The sequence below is a fragment of the Brachycentrus maculatus genome, unplaced genomic scaffold (assembly GCF_059751285.1).
Source record: "Brachycentrus maculatus isolate JH-2025_06_01 unplaced genomic scaffold, ASM5975128v1 h1tg000071l, whole genome shotgun sequence".
Lineage (NCBI taxonomy): Eukaryota > Metazoa > Arthropoda > Insecta > Trichoptera > Brachycentridae > Brachycentrus > Brachycentrus maculatus.
Genome location: NW_028280825.1, coordinates 267,455 through 291,088, shown reverse-complemented (window position 1 = coordinate 291,088; position 23,634 = coordinate 267,455). Strand labels below are relative to the sequence as shown.

Sequence of the window (23,634 nt, the reverse complement as noted above, 5' to 3'; positions counted from 1 at the left end):
GGAAGGGATTGATGAGATACACACCCGACAACAATGTATTTTTTAACAAAGATTTATGAATAAGTTATGAATATTAGAATTATTATTTTAGTTGCAGTCGGCTGGGATTGGTCTCTCTGGCTTATTTATGGCGAAGAGACCAAACAGAATTGCTTCAAGAAATGATAGACTGCCACGTTTACGCCATTGTTATCAAGGTATATCATTGCATTAGTATATCACTAGATCGTTATATTAAAACGTTGATTGTCATGTCAGCTGTCGGTGGCCGAAACAAGACATTCGAATTGCGCTCACCAGACCTGACCAGATCCTGCGCTAACACCGACAAGGTGGTTGACACAGTGCCATCATTTGAATTCTTCCTATTCATGTCCGAGACTTGAAGAAACTCAATAATTTGACATAAAATTATATAAATACCACTGTTGTATTTGCATCTATTTTATGAAATAAAACCATGAAATACTAAAAATTTATTTGAACATTTTACAAAAATCCTATTGGCAGTCAAGTGTCAACTTGATTAAATCACTCAATTTATATTATTCTCAATATTATTGATATTTAAAGCATTTACTTTGTGGTTAGTCATTTTTACTTATTTTAACAAAAATGTTAATAATATTAGTATTTAACCACTCACCCGGATTATTATGTCTACCGGTTTTGAGACGTATCCGTCTCTTCATCAGGACAATCATTACCACAGCATGCAAACAATACCACCCTTCACTACCATAGTACCATTTACACTCGTAACACATGTTTGTGCTGAAACCTTTAGTGCATGTTGGTATTCGGGTCGACCAAAAATCGTATGTGCTAAACATTTTGTGTAGTTTTAAGTGTGTAAATGGTGCTATGGTGGTGAAGGGTGGTATTGTTTGCATGCTGTGGTAGTGATTGTCCTGACGAAGAGACGGGTACCTCTCGAAACTGGTAGACATAAAAATCTGGGTGAGTGGTTATATACTAATATTATTAACATTTTTGTAAAAAAAAAGCATTCAATTTATATTTAATGCTAGCCGTACCCAACCATGCGTTGTCCTGGTTCAATCTGGTTAGATAGGAAAAAAATAGAGCACATTTTTCTAATTGGTTTAACTTCACAGTGCTTGTGGGTATACAGTACTTTAGCAGCTGTACTTTAGAAGCACACTGTCTGCCATGAGCAATGTTTTATATTGCAGTTATGTTCAGAGATGACAATGCTATATGGCAAAAAAAACATGTTCCTGTCACATGAATATAAAATCACAAAAATAATATTTAAGTAGAACGCTATGTCAAAATTTCAAAGGAATCAGTGAATAGCTTTAGGAGATTTAAGATTTTTAATTGATTTACATTTTTATTTACATAGATTTATCAATTTAGATATTCATCCATGAATTTATCAGAAATGTTAACAATATTATTTAACAAAGTGACTATGATGATTGATTACAGCGCTCTGGTGTATAATGAGATAGTGTCATATATTTTTTATGAAAACACCTTGACCCATGCAATGTTATTTGATAAATTTATTATTTATGTACACAGGATGTTATTTTTAACTCCACAATTTAAAATTCACATTTATCACTGTGTCCATGCAATATGAGCGGATAGTAAGCCATCCGTACTGTGCAAACAAATTTGCAAATTTATTGGCGTGTCACCAGGTTTGTCTACGATTTTCTGACATTTTAATCCTTTACTCAACTCATATCTTAAAAATATTATATTGTAATTATTTGGAAAAAAAAATAGCAATAAATATATTTAAATTTTATATCATATCATATTGTATTAATATAGCAATGTGTAATTATTTGTATGATTACACTTCTTTTTAAATATCTGTATGTACATTTGTGTAGTTTATCTAAATATATGCTAGATTTTGTGACCTCTGAGTCAGTGTTACAAAAATATACTCTGCAGGTATATTTTAAAACAGATGTGCAGTAATAATAAAACATTTTATCAACTTCATAATTTAATTTAGTATATTGTAAAAGCAGAAAGATAATTCTGTTAATTTAAGTATAAACGTGTGCAATTATATTATGATTCCCACTAATGCAATTCTTAAAACATTTCGGACGGGTGTTTTTTACGCCTGCGGACCACTGACGATGGGATTTGATATTTGTGTACATATAGCTTAGACCTTAACAAAGAGATTGGTACATAATATTCATATAAAAACATTTAATAATTCCTTCTTTTCTGACTTTGAAATGAAGCCGGCGCAGAAGGTAAAAATACCCTTACCGTACTTAAGCATCAATCGATCGAACGGGTAGAAATATATTTCCCATCCTTAGTGTGTTAACATAGCAATCATACGAGAACATATTTGCCAGGTTGCAGCTCTGGGATTAGAACCAAATGCCTTGGGCCATCCGCTGAAAACTCTCCAGACACAATTGCTGAGGGCTCGGGATAAATTTGGCCTCAATGTTTGCGGAGAGGGCGGAGAGTATGAAACATTTACCTTAGACTGCCCACTTTTCAAAAGTCGAATCGTTGTGTAAGTTTCTTACATTTATTAGTGTTTGATATATGATTATTTTAAAATTTATTTTCCTAAAAAAATTTTTCATTGTGATTCCAGTGATGAAACCCAAATAGTCATCCATTCTAATGACCCCATCGCTCCTGCCGGTTATATGAATTTACTAAAACTTCACTTGGAGGCTAAGTCATCCGATTCGGATTCAATACCGCTAAACATGGTGAAGTCATCCTTAGATTTTATCAGCGACTTAAACGAATCATCCTACAGCGATCTTAGCGATCTGGAGTTGAGCGAGAGTGAATTAGAAAACACGGAAATAACGAAGCAGAGGAGACAGTCTATGTCCGAATCTGCCGTTTTGAATCCGCTTTTAGACGACCATCCGATAGGAACTGTTCTCAGTTTGCCCACTACCTACTCTTGTCCTTCCATTCTCATCGAAAACAACGTGTCCAACATCGAAAATCAAAATAAGACCCAACGAAATCCGAATTTATGCTGCAAAAGATTGAGCTTGAGTAATTCCGGCGTTAATTATCAGCGGCAAACGAGTCTCACGGTGGATACGGACCTTGAGAAGGAAAATCAGCAAGGCCGGAGGAGCAGAACTTCAAGTAGGACCTACCCTTCTAACCCGCCGAGTCCCATAAAGTACGAATGCGAGAAGATGACCATAGAGAATACGGGAAGCATCTTCTGCAACGCTACAGGCTGGAGTTGGATCGGCGGAATAGTGGGAGACGGCGCAGACTCTGATGTCGCGATGGACGACGCCATGAACAAACTTTGTAGTAGGTAAACTTGTCGATCTAATGTATTTTCATTATTATTATTTTTTACAAATATTTATATGCATTTCCCGTGTACTCGATAACCACACTGTTAAATCAAAGGTAATAACTGAAATTATCTCTATCAAAATTACGTTAATTTTACGAATTATCAAAAGTACAGTATGTACTTTTTAAAAAAAGAAGTTAATTTTGTCAATAAAATAAGAAAACATTTTACATTCAGTATTTTTTCCGAGAGACTTTTTTGGCTATGCTAATATTTTTTTTTAAATGTACCCAGTTTTCAGTAACCAGCTGAACGATTTTTGCAGTTCTCTGATATAAATAAAGATGTTTGTTCGCCTCCCTAGTATAGTGATCAGCGCATTTGGCTACTGTGCCGGCGGAGGTCCTGGGTTCGATTCCCAAAGGTGGTTCAAATATATTTCAGTGATTTTCCACAGCAATATTTAATATTACCCTTTACTGGTACCTGAAGCACCAGACTCCTTCAAGTATTTAACAATCAAGATACCACTGCTTCTATACAATGTAGTGCCCTATGCACCATTGTGTGGGTAAGAATTTAAAAAAGAAAATAATTTGTAAAACCTTTAAGGAAGAATAAAATAAATATCTTAAAAATAGTTCTCTTTTAAAGCTTTTTAATATTAACCAAGGTTAAGATTTAAAGGTGATCAATCAAATATACACTGTAAATTTTCAAATATTGGATACTAACAGACAGTGCTTTAGTAAAACACAGGGTGTTTGTCCACTACCGGGATTTCACCGTCCGGCAGTCCGGTTTTGAAAAATGAAAACGACTACGACAGTTTAGCGTGATCGAATTTACGCGCAACGTGTTCACGCACCGATCAAGAGCACCTATCCGAAGGAATATGGACAAAAGCACAAGCCAGTCCAAGCCAATCATCATTTTAAAACGCTAACTGACGTGCAGGACGGTAAAATTCCGTGTTATTCCGGGTAGTGGACAAGCGCCCTAATAGCGTGTAATAGGTATTTTGGAAAAGCGTGCAAAAAATATTATAATGTTTAAGTTATTTTTTTGGTTTTTGCTTTTTAACATTAGGTTTAAACGGAAAATGAAAAAATCAATATCATTGCTATGTACTTGTATTTTCACCTCATTGTGCTTATCCCAAATACATCGCTCACTCCTTTAAAGAACGTCATAAATCAAAAAACTTGATTTTTCAGGAGAACATTTTTAAAGTTTAAAAACATAATACAAAGTATTAAAAATAAATATCAAGCCACTTATTGAACTTTTTACTGTGCAACAGATCTTTTTAGGTAAAACCTGAAGGTTTTTTATCCATTTAAAAAATATTGAGTATAATTTAAAAAAAAATTAAACAATACCTTTTCTTCAAAATGCAAAAACAACACTTTCTGCCCTGTAGCGGGTAAATATTAAGTTAAAAATAAGCCTCTTTTTCTGGGATATAGTACATTTTCTGGGCATTCCGAAAACATGCACAACTGAAAATTGACGAATTTTGATTTATGACGTTCTTGAAAGGAGTGAGCGACATATTACTTGCTGTTTTTCTTATTACTTTTTACTGCACTTCATTGTGTGTTACGCAGTTTCAAATAATTCAAAGTTCAGTTTCAATAATTAAAAAAAAAAATTAAAAAAGTCATTGGTGGAATTACATTTTATGCAAGAATAAAACCACAACTAAATAGCTATTTTCACTTTTTTATTTATTTGTAGTTATTTTTTATTTTTTAAATTTTGAATTGAATTTATTTCACAAAATTAGCTTCTTTGTACCTCCTCGTGAGCTGTACTTTGTGATCTTCTGATTAGCAATATATTTGATTGATGGATTCACAGCTATCACATGGTTATTGACATTGATTGATCTATTAAGTATATCATGTACAATGACCTATAGTCGCCGTATTATAGGAATACTTATTTGATAGATATACACTCATCAAGTGCGGTGTTTTTGTATTATTTTTTTTAAATACATAAATAAAATACTCCATGGTCACCAGTGGTAAAAATATTATCAATCATTATCTAGAAAATATTATAGAAACAAATATTTAAAAAAACAAGTAAATAAAATAGTTTTTTTCTTCTTTTTTTTACTTGGATTTTTTCACTAAATTTATTTTAAATATTTTGTAAGTAAAGTAAGTAGTTTCTTTTTAAGACAATTTTTTTTTCCAGTCTTAAAAAAAAAAAAACTTCTCATCACTATTTTGAATCATCAGAATAGTTTTCTTACAGTACGATTACTGTTAATGTATTCATAGTTTTCTTGATATGTTTTTTTTTTTTTTTTAAATATTTACTCTCAAATTGATCTTTAATGTTTTAATTCTCAGGTCTTCTAGACTCGAAAGGTCTGTCTTTGACCAATGTGTGCGCTGTCACCTTGTATGTGCGTAATATGAAGGACTACGCTTTATTCAACTCTGCGTACGTACGCGCCATGAACTTCCCCGACCCGCCGGCCCGGGTGTGCGTAGAGTGCCCCCTGCCGGAGAATATCGGCGTTATTTTAGAAGCCCTCGCGCACAAATGTCCACTGAGAGATGGAGACTATGACGGGTTTGAATTAGAAAGACACACGATGCACGTTCAGGGAATATCACATTGGGCGCCCGCTAACATAGGCCCCTATAGTCAGGCAGTTAGGGTAAGTGTAAAATAATGTTTTTTTATATTAATGATACAGACTTGCATTATTTACAAGTTTGATAAGTGTACTTACTTAAGTTTGGGGGAGATGATTCCAAAATTGAACCTTATTTTTGGTTAAACCATTAGAATTTCCAAAACTTTGAAGCGTGTCACTCAGTCAATCGGTGTTATAAGTTTTTATTTTTATTAAATAGAAATCTTTGTGTTTTTTATTATTATTTATAAATATACTTCAATTTAATACTCTTTCTGTGAGCCTAAGCGGCTCATTATTAAAAATAGGTATAAAATTGTGGTAGAGTGAGTTCGAACCCAGAAACTGACTCAACAGTCATTAACTGACGCAACATTAACCACGGGACCACAATTCGATACAGTTAAGTATTCGATAAGAAATAAATTTACATAATTGTTCATTTACATTGAACAAACTGTTTATTCTTTAAATAAAAGTAGTTCTCACGGACTCGATAGCAAATGCAACTCTTACTTTATGTATATCTGGGATGAGCTGTAAATGTGACACTAAAACGCAAAACACAGTTTTGAAGGCAAGTGATTTCGGCTTCACTCAAAGAAACCTTTGACTCAACCTATCTAAATAAAATCTTTGTATTTGCCATACTGCCCCAGTTATTAAGGAATTAAAAATTATCAAGTGAAATATTTCAGTTAGTGATTCGGCAGTCACTTTGTGGCAATATAAATACTACAGGTCAAATCTCGGTATTACGAACTTCACGGGACCATAAAAATATTTCGCTATAATGAAAATTTGTTACACTGGATGTATAGGATATGACACATTTTAAATTTATTTTATCGCTATATAATACCCACTCTTATTAGAAAATCAAAATTATTTATTACTGTTACACTACACCAGATCTTCCGGCCAGTGATCAATACAATATAGGTACCTACCTACTACAGGACACAACAGAAATATAACTTTGATTTTCAAACTGTGAGACTTTATTGGAAAAAAGAAATTTATTAGCAATGAAAGAAAAGTGAATTAAAAAGCAAGTTCAAATAGGTTTTTAATTTTTAATAAAAAAAATCATGAATTTTCTTTTGGACTTCTCAATGTTTTAAAATGAATTGTAACATTATTTTATAATTTTGAAAAAAAAGTTAGTTATGTATTCTGAGATCGGCTTCGCTACATTAATTTTGGTTGAGTACATTTTATATGGAAGTTTTCCGGGGACGAATTGCAGATTCGTTATACTGGAAATTTCATTAATTCAGTATTCGCTACAAAGAAATTTGACCTGTACTATGTATTTCTTAAAATCTATTGTGATACGTGTTTAGATGCATTCCAAATCATTTTCAAACTTCATTGTTTGAAAATGATGCGTTAAACCATGTGTCATAATAGATTTGAAGAAATAGCGGTATTTACCAAGTAAAACTTAAATTTAAAATGAAATATTTTAGTTTTGTTCAATATTATCTATTATCCCTCAGCTCGTATGGTTTTCACTTAAATATTTTGTGTAATTTGGCTTTGCAGGTAGGAGATATAATAAATCTCGCCGGTCAGATTCCGCTAGTTCCTGGAAGTATGATTCTATCAGAGAATGATGGCAGAGTTCAGTGTCGCCTCGCACTCCGTCACGTTCAGAGACTCTTAAACGCCATGGATTCCAAAACTCAAATAAGAGACGTTGTGCAGGTAACTAATTTTTACTCATTGTTTTACAGTTGGATGACATGAAAACAACTTTTTAAACTTCTCACCTTTCAAGAAAAACTTATATTTTCAATACAAAAACGGTGTTTTAAGCAAAAAATTCAATTAATTCAAATGTTACCTGGATTTAATGAAAATTAATTTGCCGTCTATTGATTACTGGGCCTTAAGACATTTCTTTATGATAGTCAGAGAGAGTGCATCGGGTAGAAATGGAATTATTGAAGGACAAAAACAAAAAATGGGGCAAAAAGCATTAACTCCAAAATATGCTATTTTGACTTAGTGATACAAATTATAAAGTTTTTAACATTCTTTAAACTGGCAAAATACACTAAATAGTTTAAAATGCCATATTTATGTGGTTTTAACATTAAATTCATCTTTAAGTTTAATAGCGGGTATTTTATTCAGGCTAAAAGTTTTAAATAACAGGGATTTTGAAACAGGGATTTTAGAGCTAACGTTTTTTGCCAGTACACCCACGATATATTGTTTTTATGACTTTCCAGGCGGTATGCTACTTGACGCATCCTTCCCTAATAGCGGAGGCCCGACGCCAGTGGGAGCGGAGAACTAACAACGCCATCGTGGACTATGTGGTGGTGCCGCGGCTGCCCAGGGACGCCCCCCTCGAGTGGCACGTGTGGGCACACAGACACAACTCCAGATTCGAATGTAACTTCATTTTTAAACTTAACCAAACTTTACCAAAATCCGAAATATCAGCTTTTGGTACTCTAAAGAGAAATGCCATATGCATCTGACACTTTTAAGGTGGAGTCTGACCGAAGCATTTTGTCGTAACATAACGTCGTAACATTGCTCGCGACGAGCATCACCTAGTATTTGAAACTATGGATGGAGCGCTCGGCTCGGTGTACTGACTGCCTGAATGCTCGCATTGTAACGTGTTACGTTATGACGAAATGCTCCGGTCAGTCTCCGCCTTTATAAATATTTATAAAAGTATAAGAATATAGATAGTAGTAGAGTATAGTATACATATACATAAATAGGAGTAGAGTATAGTTGTCCACCTCCGTAGTGTAATGGTCAGTATGCTCGGCTACCATTCTGGAGGTGCCGGTTTCGATTCCCAGGAAGGTGGTCAAATTAATATCAAGTGATTTTTTCACTCTAATATTTATTCAATATTATTCTGGACTGGTACTTGAAGCGGAAGAATGAGCACCTTTCCTTCATGTGTTAACACTACTTTTATATGATGCAGTGCCCTATGCACCATTGGGGTGGGGATAAGGGTTTGAGGAAGAGTATAGTATAGTAGTAGAGTAAAGTACCAAAATATATCTGATCCTTTTATAAATATTTATAAAAGTATCAGATACATTTTTTACAGTATGTTAGGGATTCCTTCAGGGTTGTGCAAAATTTTTCAATTCATATTATGTTTTCCAATAAGTTATACATCGATATTTAGAATTAAATTATCATTAATATCTTACAATTAGTTGTAATATTACAAAAATTGGAGTCACGAAAATACTTAAATAGAAACGAATAAAGTACCGTAGAACTGGGCTACTTGAACTTTGATGTGTTACTTGGGCCCACCTGTAAGTATCACCTGTCAGGGAAACAATGAATCCTATCGATACGTTCATTATTGTAGACCAAATACAGATCTAAATATTTTTTTTGTACTGGGCTCAAGTAACACATCAAAGTTCAAGTAGCCCCGTTCTACGGTACATTGAACCAATTTTGTTTCCGCGAAGAGTAAGTAGTGTTAAGCTGTGATATAAAGTCCTCAAATGCAGCAAGTGAAGGGCAAAAGCTGCGTTAAACTTGGACCAAACGATTATACACATCTAAAAAAAAAAAATGACCTTTTTATTTACTCTATTCATTCGTTCATTCGAACCCTTATCCGCGCCCCAATGGTGCATAGGGCACTGCATCATATAAACGCAGTGTTATCTTGATCGTTAATACACGAAGGAAGGGTGACTAGCCCTCCGCTTCAGGTACCAGTCGAGGGTAATATGGTCCGCCTCCGTAGTGTAATGGTCAGCACGCTTGGCTGCCGTTTTGAAGGTCCCGGGTTCGATTCCCAGAGGGTGGTCTTATAAATATAATTGATTTTTTCACTCTAAAATTTGTTCAATATTTACTCTTTACTTCATGATTAAAACACAACTACATTTGTATTATCATAAGTTCAGAACAAGTTCATTTATGACGTGTAGACTTGGATAATCTTATAATTGGCTTTAATTAGGATCCGATGACCTTATTACGTTATATTAATAACCTTTGCATTATTTTGAACAGATGAAGAAACTGGATGCAGTGTTGGAGATTACAAAGTAGCCATCAGAAGGCGTTGGAACTACGAGAACAATGTAGCTGCCGTTGTTTGTTACGTTGCTACAGGTGAGAACTGTGCTTTTATTTCTCGTAATAAAATATGTACATATATGTATTAAGAGATAAATAATACACTCTTAAATAAGCTTTGTTGGGAAATTGTGTGCAGTTTAACAAATCAGTTTTTTACAACATTTTGAGTGTGTCCAAATACTTGTTCACAAAATCTGGATTATCTCCAATTACAGGAGTTATTTTCATATTATTTTTTGACATCTCATCAAAGATGAAGAAGAATATGGAAGTCTGGGCATTTACGTATTTGGACACACTCAAAATGTTGTAAATAAATTATCTGGTCAAATTATAAGCTTAATAATAAAAATGAAAATGGTATTTTCTGGCGTTTCTCATGTGTGTGATTATAATCCAGGATTCGGATCTCACATACTAATATAAGAGTTTCTGCTTAACCCGATGGTTGCCAGAGACGAGATATCTCGGCAAATGGCGGAGTGCCCGTATGGCCAGAGACGAGATATCTCGTCAGTACTTTTGATGACGTATTACTCCGCAGTTTTAACTCATATTGACAATCTGTCAAAAACGGAACATACATTGCCATCAGTTGAAGTTGTCAGAAAATATTTTATAAAGTTTTTAAATACTTTTAAGTGATTTATCGGTATCACTTTCAGCTGACAGTTGACAGATGTCATTAGGGCTACCACTCAAACCACTTGAAATATTGATTATTTTAATCGATTGTTTTGAACGCCAGGGGTTTTTATTTTGCTCAATTTTTTTGTGTTTTTCTTATTATTTTAAAATATTCCATTGATAAATAATAGTTGTGTGTTAATATTAAATTTAATAAAAACTTGCGTGTGCGACTTAGTGTGACAACCCTGAAAATTTGAAACTGGTTTAACTTCAAGAATAAAACTCTAACAATCGATGCGGGATATAATATTTGGTAAGTAAATTATAATTCAATAAAAAAAACAAAAAAAAAATCTTTAGACAACTTTTTTTTTTCAAAAAAATACTTGGCCTGTTGAGCACTGCGGCGTAATTTATTTGCGGCTATGAAAAGGTTAATAAAAAGCTTCTTTACATCTCACCAATAGATGTCTCTAGTGAAGTTCTAGTAATTCATGAACAAGGTTTCTAAATTGGTTCATATATATAGAACTTCCAAGAATTTGAGTAGTGTGGTTGTCAATAATGGGTAGAATTGGTGAATGTTACACGTGTGTAAAGTGATCACTTAAACCAGCCTATGACGGTCGTAAGCCCCGTAAATGCCCAGACTTCCATATTCTTCTTCATCTTTGATGAGATGTCAAAAAATAAATCAGTTTTTGATCAAATGTATTTTTTTACTTATATGTATGCTAAAAGTGCTAAAGACTTGTTTGCAAAAATAGTAATCTCAAATTTAATGACATCGTAAGGGTAAAAACAATAGGTTTTTATAAAAATTTGTTTCTCTTTTCACTAAAAATTGGTTGAAATATTTATTTGTGAATATTATTGAGAAATCGGAACTTCCCAGCTTGCCGCCAAAATACACTGGTTTTATTGTCAGCATATATCGACGGCCGCGCTTTTGGCAAAGTATATCAGAGTCGATATATCGATTCTCAGCACTTTTTACAGTTCAAAAAAAAGCTATCATAATAAATAATATATAATGAACTGAACATTCATTTATGTAACAATCAATAAATTATAATGATGTAAAAAATGGTTTAGTTTTATAAAAATATTAAATAATAATTAAATATAATACTGAAAATGCATCATTGTTATGATTGTTATAAAATATACTTGTCTGTTTTTAATAGATTTATACTATCCACTGACACTTTGTGATGGAATTGCATTTTAATATATTATTAGATTAAAACCAATATTTTTAGCTTTTCCACTTTATTTTTATTTGACCAGCGACCGGGTTTCGTCATTACCGACATCATCAGACTGGTGGGAGGCTATTCAAATTGTTATGTTATATATAAAACAAGGCAGGAGTTGATAACCATGATTTGATATAATTCAAATCATGGTTATCAACTCCTTATCATTATCAAATCATGGTTATCAACTCCTGCCTTGTTTTATATATAACATAACAATTTGTATAGCCTCCCACCAGTCTGATGATGTCGGTAACGACGAAATCCGGTCGCTGGTCAAATAAAAATAAAGTGGAAAAGCTAAAAATATTGGTTTTAATCTAATAATATATTGTCTGTTTTTGATGTTGTTTTCGGTACCTATTTCAATATGTTTACCACTTCACCGAACATTAATTAAAGTAGTCCCTTCTCTCCTCTTCTTGTGTCATTGAAACGTTATCACTTAATATTGTACAAACACTCAAGATCTCATTTTATTCTTGTTAAAATAATGTGTATATATTTTTGTCTTCTAAGTAGAGATTTTGTGCCATATTTCAATTGCCTACAATGTATGTAATTTTATAAGATAATTCATATGTAATGCGATCACATCAGTGAAGCTTATTATTGTTGAAATTAATATTTAACCTTTTTTTATAGTCAGTTGAAAAATAAAAAAAATTATTGAAAGAATTATGGATAAGTGAATTTTGGTTTTTATTATTTTAAAAGAGGTTGAGTAAATTCACTTCAGGCGCCATACCGGTCAAGAAAAAACATATTTTAAAAGAGACTTTTTTTTATTTAAAAATGAGAAATATCAGTGTTTTTATTATTTACAAATTACTTCAATCTCATACTATTTCTGTGAGCCTAAGCGGCTCATTGTTAGAAATAGGTATCAAATTGTGGTAGAGTGGGCTCGAACCGAGAAACTCTCACTCAAGAGTCCGCGACACTAACCACTGGACCTTAACCCGACTACGTTTGTTTGGTAGGTTCATCCCCTTCGACTACACAACTCTCTTTTCAAAATGAGGAATGGTTACTCCAACACAAAACCCTGGCCACTCGCATCACTGAAGAAGAAATCACCAGCATCCTGGACTACTGTCTCAAGAAACTATTGAAGGATTATCAAAAGGAGGTCACGGTCGGGCTTAGGATATTTTACAAAGTGACCGTCTCCCCCGATGTCACCTTGTTACTCCAGGCGCTGAAAACATTCAGGAATGAAAAGCTGCCAAACTTGGCATTTACCGTAGTTCCTGTCATTCATTTACAAAATGCTTTTACTTTCCTTTCCATATCGGCTATAAGGCATGAAAGTTCTTTATAAAAATGTTCATCATTTTGTGTACATAAAGTTTGTTACGGCTAAAAATTGGCTAAACCGAAATTCACGGCAGAATAATATGTTGTATGTAGATTAATTGTGATTGATACCACCACAGCCAAAATTATTGTTCCTGTAAACGCATCAACTTTTACTGTTTCTAAATCTTTTATCTTTACAACATACTCCGAGGAGTGAATAATATTTATTTGGGATTTAATATTTCCCGCATAGTGCTAAGATGAGAGGGTCATTTTTCGTGAAATATGAATTTCTAAGATCTATGTAATATTAAACTTCATAAAATTAAGAAAAAAATACCACAAACAAATGTTCATTTTTGCCCCTGCTCTTAATTTTTGAGAAATTTAATCGTTATAATTGCATGTCATCAAATATAAAAATGCTTATTTATAAAATATATGTGTAATGATGAACTGTCGTATCATTTTTATACAAATGATATGAGCATCTACCTTGCAACCTGGCATTAAGCCGGCCTTAGTGATTGTGGGATACTCAGACTTCCATCTTCTTTCGTATCAAAATGATACACGCTTCATCTCAAGTTGAGACACCTTTGATATATTAATATATCATCCGTAGGGTGAATAATCCAGTGTCATCAGGTCTTATTTGTAAAAAGAAAATGTCAAAATATGTGTTCTTGTTTTTTAAATGTTTTATGTTGGCACTCCAAATGATTGGGAAAAAAGTTTAGTCATTTGATATTTTGTTAAAAAAATGCAAACCTGAATTTTTTAAAAATATTTATATCAACATGTACCATGTCAGCTCATTATTACGTATATAGATTTTATTCCAAATAATTATCAATGTGCCCAGTTTCTAAATCTTTCTTATTGAAAAAATAACTTTATACCTAGTAATATTATCTCCTACTGAGGCCCTTTTCAGAGTGCTGTGGCACTGAAATTGTGTTGAATATTTCATTAATCATTTGGCTAATGCCTCTGACATCATGAAAAGTCTACCCTGATAAGGTTTCTCCCTCGGGCCATTCATCATTATTTATCTCGGTCATCTTGACAAGCTTGCTCCGCAGGAATACCGCATCCGATGTACGGTTGTTTTTCTCTACACTTCATCATGCCTAATTCTCAATGTACCCCTTCGCATGTTGTTTATTTTTCGGTTCAATGTCGTATTATTTTATTATTTTACATAGAAAAGTTGTAAGAAAAACTTAAAAGTAACTCTGATCTATAGAGGTAATATTATTTGTCGGACATTTTGATATAAGCACATGTTTTTGGTGGAAAATGTTGGCTGTGAGTCTTAATGGTTTTGGGCCTTGCTATATTTAATACTCAACAATACTATAGTTAATTCAAAACTATTGTTCCAAGTGGCTTCTGATAACAGTAATGAACCTTTTTTGTAATGATTTACAGCACATATTATTGTAAGTTTCGCTATAGAGAGCTAATTTTTTAGTTTTATTACGCCTGTCACAATGGTGCTATTTCTTAAGCACAATTTTTGAAAGCAGAATGAGATCCCTCAAAAACATAGATACTTTGTTATTTATACATACATACTTGAATTAGAATTAGAAGTTAATTTCCACATATGATGAATAAAGACATATTTTGTCATTTTAAATATCTTAACAAAGAAAAACATGTTTTTATACAAAGGGTCAAATTAAACTGTATAAGTGTTCAAATATGTCAAAATATATTGAAAAGAGTTCTCATCTAAGTCCTGAAAAGGAAAGCTGTTTATTTCACAAAGTTCTCAACAGATGACAGTTCCATCCGAGACAACTTAAAAAAATTGAGGCAATATGTATGTTCAATGATGGGTAAAATGGTTAATGTTACATCGTATAATGTGATCACTTAAGGTAGACAATGCCAAGTGATAAGCCTTGCAAATGCCCAGACTTCCAAATACTCTTTGTAAAAAAAGATGCTTCATCCCGCTCCCCCTCAAACCCCCCCTAAATCTTGTTATGTTACTATATTTTGTTTATATCTCTTCCAATCCTTACCCGCACCCAATGACGCATAGTTTACTGCATTTGATCAATGCAGTGTTAACTTGATTGTTACTTATGCAAAGGAAGGTGATCAGTCCTGCTCTTCAATTTTCTTTGCTTCTCGATTTAGGTTTTATAATCATATCTTGATTTTTTCTATCAAAACATTTAAATGCTACTCAAAATTACCAAAATTAAAATCAGACCCAAAAAATATATTATTGGAATTCTTGAAAACTGCATCTGTATTAAATAATTGTTTTTCTTACAGTCACTCAATAAGCATATTAATGTTAAAGGAAAAAAGGATACCAAAACACAATATATGATTGTTGTTAAGATATTTTGCCGTATACAATTATTTAGTGGTAGAATCGCTAACCGGGTTTTTCTTATGTACATGTTTATTTAACTAGTTAAAAATGCCACATTAATTAACAGTGACATTGTTTATTTATTTCTAATACCTTTAATGGGAACAAAATAAAGACATCTCTTGTGTAAGTTCACTTGAATTTTATTGTTTATATTAATACATACTTTGCATAAAACAGACTATATTGTCTGTTCATAATATGCATATTTCTACTTAGAAATTGTATTTCATGTTCACTGCTTATGTTTAAATGCATTTGATTTATTTTAGTTGAATATATCCAAAGTAAGAACTTTCTGTTGCCATGGTAGTTTTGACAAAATACTTATTTTTCATGGATTTGTTAATTTTACTGATGTAAAGGGTATTTAAGGGAGATATAGTCGGAGACGTAATGATCTTGCCTCCACAAGTACCATGAAGAGTAATAAACTCTCTAATATCATTATTCACTAATCCTGTTAATATACTTCCTCAAACCCTTATCCACACCCGATGGTGCATAGAGCACTGCATCATATAAACCCAGCGTTATCTTGATTGTTATTAACATATGGAAAGGTGATCAGCAAACGGCGCTCTACTGCTGTCGAATGCAGTGCCTGCAAGTCCAAAACACACTCCAAGCTCTTTAGAAAGACTGCCATTTTCAGTAATGTATACTTACTTCCAATACTGGCAAACATGGTACAGTAAAACATTTTTTTCTTAATTTTTCTAGGGACTGACAAAAAATTTATATATTTTTTTAAAGTGTTGAAGTTAGAAAATCAAAAATTAACATAAAAATTGAGCCATACCAATTGCTGTAATTGCAAACGATTACAGCAAAACCGCAATTTAATATCACCAAATTAAATGTTTTCATTCTACTTTTGTATTTTTTATACAAACAACAAAAACCCGATTTAGCAAGAAACCCAAAATGTCTACAATTTTTTTATAAATTCGTAATATTTTTTTTAAAAATAGAAATTAAAATAAAATTTCACATTTATTAAAAATAAACGTTATTTACATCCTATTTCAAACTTAAAAATGAAAATATTTTAGATTTTCGCAAGACTAAACTGATTTTTCGACTACAGCCTCCCTAAATAATACTTTTGCAAATACAGTAGATTGATTCCTGATTATCCTGAGCACATTTTTTTTTGCTGAAACTAAAATAACTTATTACTTAATTAACTATGTATTGTATAAACAAAAAAATATATTTTCTTATTAATGGATTAATCTTGGATATTATTATTCATAGTGCCTATTGTAAATTAATTATGTAAACTATGTATTATGGCTAGTAATATATTTACCAATTCATGGATTGTGTATCATTTATTATATCAAATATTTCAATCAGAACCCTAACACCAAAAAACAAATCAATCTGGGTACCACTGGAATATTTATGAAATATCTTACAACTGCAGTGTCCTAGAATTTTTTTAGTAACTTCGATACTCATTATCCTTTTATATAATTTGTTTTTAGGGAAAACAGGTAACAGGATTGATTTTATAAATACAGCAGGATCTCTATAACCCCGCTAAACCGAACGCCCACTCATTCCTTAAATACATGCCTAGAATAGGCTGGACCAAGTGGATATTTCTGTGCCAGAGAAGATGCTTTTACATAAATTGCGAGACAAAGCTCTTTACTTGTGATTAAATAAATCGCCACCAAATAAAATATTTGATTTCTATAAAAAGATGTAAATTTACTTGTGCGTATTTTTAGGAAGTTTATATTACAGATGGTATTTATTATATAGTATGGTATTTATTTCCTAAACAGAAGTTAAATTCACTGATACAATACTTATCTATGCCTATAGATATTCTTCTGACCTGTATTTCACCGCCACAATACTTATCTATACATATAGATAATTCTTTTGACCTGTATCCACACCCAACAGCGCAGGGCATCCATCGACGTGATGTTGAGTTGATTGCTAACCACACGAAGGCCGGTCATGCACCCTGGATTCTTGGATCTAGGAGTGGAATATATTGGAAGGGATATGCGGGAAAGGTAAGGATAAATAGTAGGTGTAATGAATATAGCCGAAAGAAGTGGTATGGGTGAGTATCCTAGCAGGAAGCTGTCTTGGAAATAAATGGGGTATGAATAAGAATCGGAAAGTAATTTTGCAGTGTGGGATTACGATTTATTATTGTAAGATAGTTTGTTTACAACAGATTTGTACGATTCAATGTTCAATATTCATGTATGCATTACTTGAAATATCTGTTAAGTCTCTATTTCTGTCACTATTCTAATTATATACGGATACACAATTATATTCCTACACATGTAGTAAGCAAAAATACTATGTACAGTTTTACCAAGAAATTAAAAATAGATTAGATATATAATTCTGAAAATCTTTCGATGATTTTGCTACACTAACATTATAATAACACTACTTAACTTTAAGCATTGTTAGTAGAAAAATCTAATATATTCACCACATACCCAGCATACATAATATTATCTAATCTATGATTTATACGCAATATCAAACTGTAATATTCCTTCGGGACGTAGCCGGAATTCTGTTTTCAGAAGGGCTCATTTCGTAAACAATTTCATAAATACCAACTTAAATGTCATGATTTTTAGCTACACGTGAACACACTAAATGATTGTTTCCTTTTTACAAATAATATATTTGTCATTAGTGTGAAATCTTTACCCGGATAACTTTCAATTACAATTGTATTAAATAGAGATCAACATTATTAAACAAAATGAATCGAGTAATCTAAATGTGGTGATTAAATGGAATTGATTTAGTTTCACATGAAAAAAAAATAATTGCTACAAATTAACACTCTTAAAAATTAAACAAATTGTCAATAATTCAATATAAAAAGTCATAAATGCTGTGGAATATGACGAACATAGCCGCTGCTGATGGAAACTAGTTTGGACATTCGGCAAAAGCTCGTTAATTCAAAATTGAAGGGACGAAAGTTTAAAAAATATTTTTAATTTGGAATTGATAAATTGACAAAAATTCCATCTTTGAAATAAATACTGATATTTCCAAAGTAATTCATATAAAAAATTAAAGCAATGGATTTTTTTAGCTTTAAAAAAAATGTAAAAAAATATTGTGTCTGAACCTTTTCCCGGTGTTTTATATGATTTTATTTCAGATTTCTGCACAAATATCTATTTGAATTTTGAATTAACAATTTTTCTCTAATATTTGAAGGTTTTTTCATGAAAAGTCATTAAAGGAATTAGAAACTCAAGATATTCTTTTGAATTCTGGCAAAATTCGCATTGTTGTTTGAATTAAAAAGCTTTTACTTACTGTGACGTATATAAACCTTTAATAAAATAAAAAAAGGTAATTTCATTTTGTTGACATGTATTTTCATTTGTGATATAAATTCCGTGATTGTATTGGGGATTAATGTTCTTTATAATATTTATAAACAGAATTATAAATTATAACGACAACTATTCAGATAAAACAATTAATAAAAACACAGAAGAATTGAAACTAAATTTTTATCCACACTTACAGAGAGCTGATATGGAAATGGTTGGCTTTTTTAGCGGCAAAATAATTTATTCCGTTAAAATATATTACATATGAGGGTGCTGGAAGATGTGGAATAATTATTCACCTATAATAAAAAAATGATATATCGCTCACTCCTTTCAAGAACGTCATAAATCAAAAATCGTCAATTTTCAGTTGTGCATGTTTTCGGAATGCCCAGAAAATGTACTATATCCCAGCAAAAGAGGCATATTTTTAACTTAATATTTACCCGCTACAGGGCAGAAGGAGTTGTTTTGCATTTTTAAGAAAAGGTATTGTTTAATTATTTTTTTAAATATATTAAATATTTTTCAAATGGAGAAAAAACCTGCAGGTTTTACCTAAAAAGATCTGTTGTATAGTAAAAAGTTCAAGAAGTGGCTTGAAATTTATTTTTTAATACATTGTATTATATTTTTAAACTTTAAAAACGTTCTCCTGAAAAATCAAGTTTTTTGATTTATGATGTTCTTGAAAGGAGTGAGCGATATGACAAATGTTCTTTAACTGTCTCTAAAAAGCTGTAAGTAACTTCTTTACTGGAGAATTAAAAAATTGCAGCTTAAACCCGCACATTGTGAGCACACTGCAAAAAAGTGACGTTTAAATATGTATTGTCCGAGTTTTGTGAATTTGTTTCTGAAATTCTGTTATTGTTGACATATTAGCTAAAGGTGAATCTGAATGATATATTCTATCATTTCAAACTTTTCTCCTCAATTTCTGCAGCATGCTCACAATATTGCAAGACTAAAAAAAAGAACACTAATTTTTAATTATTTTGCAAAATGTTAATTTTAAATACCTTTGTGGGTTATGATGCTTTATGAATGGCCTATGAATTTATTTTTAAGTAGTTTTTTTATAAAATAGTATTTTAAGAAAAACAAACAACAGCTTCGGGTGAATTTGTTATTTTAAATGCTAATACTTTTATAAAATAATATTTTTATATTGAAAAAAATGTACATGTAAATAAAAATGCATTTTTAAATATTTTTGTAAAATGGCTTCAATTATTGGATACAATCAAATTGTTTTTAAATAATAACATTTTGTATAAAACATACATTTTCTTCAATAAAAATTCAAGACATCCAATTTTCTAAGGGAGTTGAAAGGCCGCCAATTTATTTTTATTTTAAATATCCAGATAATTATTCAAATAAACCAAATGTCCACTTGGAAAGTAAGGAAGTGAAAATATAAATACGTAGGTCTATTTATTATAAAATTTATTTAAACCTGAACATATACTTTGGGAGAATAAAGATAATATCTTTGGATATATTGCATGCTATGCATTTGTAATTTTATTAGAAGTACAGTTTAAATTGTATTACATAAATGTAAATCCTAATTTTATGATGATAACTTATTCGAGTGTCAATGTAGATTATTTTAATATCTTCCGGATCTCCCTTCAACTATAATTTTAGTCATTTTAAAGAAAAGTAAATTAAGTCCAAATATAATAAATAGATTATGAAAAATATGTTCCCTTTCTAATATAATGCCGTCAAAGCATTAAAATAATTAAAATTAAGAAAAAAAAAACTATATTAAAACAGAATCGCGTTTTACAGGCTAAGCTAATATAAATAAAGAAATAGAAAATGATCTCAACCTTAAATTGTATCGGGATAAAAGGAAGATCGTAAATTTAAATACTTTTGCTCTCCATACAAGCGTATGCAAAATTGATCACAAATCAAAGGTACACGGCGAAAACGGGCCCGTAGTATTTTTAGTCCACTAAGATTTGAATCCCAATTTCCGCATCCCCGTAGGTACGACGATATAAATAAAATCAACAAAAAAAATCTTCCTACTCCACAAAAATAAATCACAGCCAAAACAGACTCATTGTGTGTTTATACACAAAATAGTCTCATTACATCATAAACAAAACAAAAACTAGCTATTATATTTTATAAGCAATGTTTTTTTTCATAAATTGAGTTTATAATGCTATTTTAAAGGTATCAAAAGAAGACATTTATATGTTTTAGAATCCGAGTAAAATTCCATGCGCTTACCTATTGATATATAAAATTACAGATGATTGACAGATGCAATTAGCAAACAATGATATATTCATAATATTATTATTATATTTTTAGAGTAATGTTGCTATTAACCTTTTAATAAGTGCGTAAAAAATATCCCCGCCTCCATCGTATAGCGGTTAACACATTTGGCTACCATGCTGGAGGCCCCGGGTTTGATTCCCAGGGGGCTCAAGATAAATTAAGTGTTTTTCACTCTGCTATTATTTAATATTATTCTGGACTGGGGTATCTTAAACTTAAGATTTATCACAGTGCCTTCGTATAATTAATAATCAACATAACATTGCATCAGTTTGATGCAGTACCCTATGCACTATTGGGTGAGGATAATGGTTAGTAGTTGTAGTAAAATTTCTTTGACAAAATTTTAATTTTAATATACAATTGGCGAAAATTCAAAAATTTTGCTAAGTTAGATTCCTCAAATTACAAATGAACTGACTTTTGCTGTGGCTTGTTCTTTAAAGTTGTAAGAAAGATTAAGGTAAGATTTTTTTTCTCAATTTTACTAAATGTCAAAACCCAGTTTCTAACAAAATATTTTCAACATTTATTTAGCTAACCTGCGCCGATTTTTTCCGTGTACCTCTCAAATTCTAATACTCTGGGAAGGCGACATTTCTTCACCACTAGGTGTGGTTAAGTAGTTTTGCATATTGATCATTCACTTTATTGAATCCGTTTAATTTAAGTCAACGGGAATTGTCACTCTTACGTTGAGTTGGCGCCTCACTAGCGGAACAATAAAGACCGGTAAAATGAAACGCACTGTGCGGTGTGACAAAATTCAAGTCGGACCGATTTGGAAGATAAAGAAACGGGTCAACACTATCATTGTCAACAGTTAAACAAAGAGATTACTAAGTTTTCCAGGAAAGTAGAGACGGATCCTAGGAATGGCTCTTCATAGAACCGGTAATATTGTAATACCCTCCGCGCGTCGCGTCCTCCCGCACCCCCTTTACAGGTAACATTAACCTAACAAATACATTCTTCACTTACGTCTTACAATTTACGTGCATTTTATACAATAAGAAATTCGCATTTGCTTAAAATACTATGTACATTTATCACTAATTAAAGAATTCATTATTAACATCGTAGCTCCGTCCAAACCTCAAATTAACGTCCATATGAAAAATATAACACGATATCGACGAGATTCAACACAAACGGGAAATCTCTATTTTTTAATATTTCATTTTCAACGATGCCGAAAATTGCAGCGGCTCACTTCGGGGCGGCGTTTCGAGGAAACCGAAGATTAAACTAACTCATCCGACAAAATAAGGCGCTATTAATTCTGTACACTAAAAGGGCGGAGGTTTCAAGCGCCGCCGTCCGCCGCATCAGGCGGGACGGCGCCGTCTCCGTCCCTCTCGTCTATGCGGCTCTCCTCGCACGCACTGTCCGCCGTGTCGGCGGCCATGTCCGCGTCGGACTCGGCGCAGTCCCCCAGGATGGAGGCCACGGCGGCCTCGGCGGCCAGCCGGTCCGACAGCTCGTCCCCCTCCTCCTCCCGGAGCGGAGCGGCGATCCCGTCGAACAGGCGCCGGCTGGCGCACTTGAAGTCCTCCACCAGCTTGGTGACCTTGTTGGGGGTGGGCAGAGGCTCTCTCTTGTCCGGCGCGGAGTTGGAGTCGCAGTTCCTGTCCAGGGAGTCGGCGGGCAAGGAGGAGTTAGAGTCGGTGACAATGCTGTGGTTGCTGGTGTCAGCGGAGGGCGGCGGGGCTCGACGCGGGGTCCGTTCCCCGCGCCGCTTGTGCTTGGGATTGTTCCCCCTCCGGCAGTCCACGCACGTGAAGTTCAACACGTCCAGCTGCTTTCCCGTTTGGCGCACACACTCTGCGACAAAACACGTTTCACTTTATTATAAACTAATAAAATTACTAAAACATTCACATAGATAATATTTATGGAAAATAGATTTGCGCTAAACCGAGTAATGAGATGAAGAATATGAGGCCATGTTGTTATGTCAAAAAGCATTCGTGAATTAGCGTGCTGTTGAGAATACACCATTTTACTTGCCTTATACTTCAGAAGCTGAAATGAATTCCAGAAACATAGTGATAGTATAGCTTAATATAAAAAAAATAAACATTCACAAACCACTTCATGTGTCGATTATAACGGAAAGCATGTGATATTTCCAACAATCAACCTTATAAGGATTGTATAACAACAATGAGAGTGAAAACTGCATCTCTCAAAGGAAAATGGGGGCACATTTTCACTTCAGTAAGCCAACTATATGTATTTTCAAAAAAAACCTTTAGCTGAACTACATTCCACACAGAAATTAATATAAATCTACACTATTTTATAACATAAAATAATGATTTTCTAAAGTGAAA

General features: G+C 32.7%; 2 protein-coding genes across 5 annotated transcripts in view; one reads left to right on the top strand and one right to left on the bottom strand.

Moving 5' to 3' along the window:
* Positions 1-20,055, top strand: part of LOC148311147 (uncharacterized) — a 30,098-nt gene extending 10,043 nt beyond the window's left edge. The window contains exons 4-11 of the mRNA XM_088257124.1: positions 92-197; positions 2,361-2,527; positions 2,612-3,306; positions 5,662-5,975; positions 7,503-7,664; positions 8,195-8,360; positions 9,981-10,082; positions 12,922-20,055. Of these exons, the coding sequence (XP_088113250.1) occupies positions 92-197; positions 2,361-2,527; positions 2,612-3,306; positions 5,662-5,975; positions 7,503-7,664; positions 8,195-8,360; positions 9,981-10,082; positions 12,922-13,262 (2,053 nt within the window). The 3' untranslated portion in view covers positions 13,263-20,055. The remainder of the gene's footprint in view (positions 1-91; positions 198-2,360; positions 2,528-2,611; positions 3,307-5,661; positions 5,976-7,502; positions 7,665-8,194; positions 8,361-9,980; positions 10,083-12,921) is intronic.
* Positions 17,789-23,634, bottom strand: part of e(y)3 (PHD finger protein enhancer of yellow 3) — a 30,834-nt gene continuing 24,988 nt past the window's right edge. For 3 of the 4 annotated variants that reach the window (XM_088257120.1, XM_088257119.1, XM_088257122.1), the window contains one exon: positions 17,789-23,122. In XM_088257120.1, coding sequence (XP_088113246.1) covers positions 22,605-23,122 — 518 coding nt within the window. In that variant the 3' untranslated portion in view covers positions 17,789-22,604. The remainder of the gene's footprint in view (positions 23,123-23,634) is intronic. The other variant, XM_088257123.1, reaches the window with a different exon arrangement.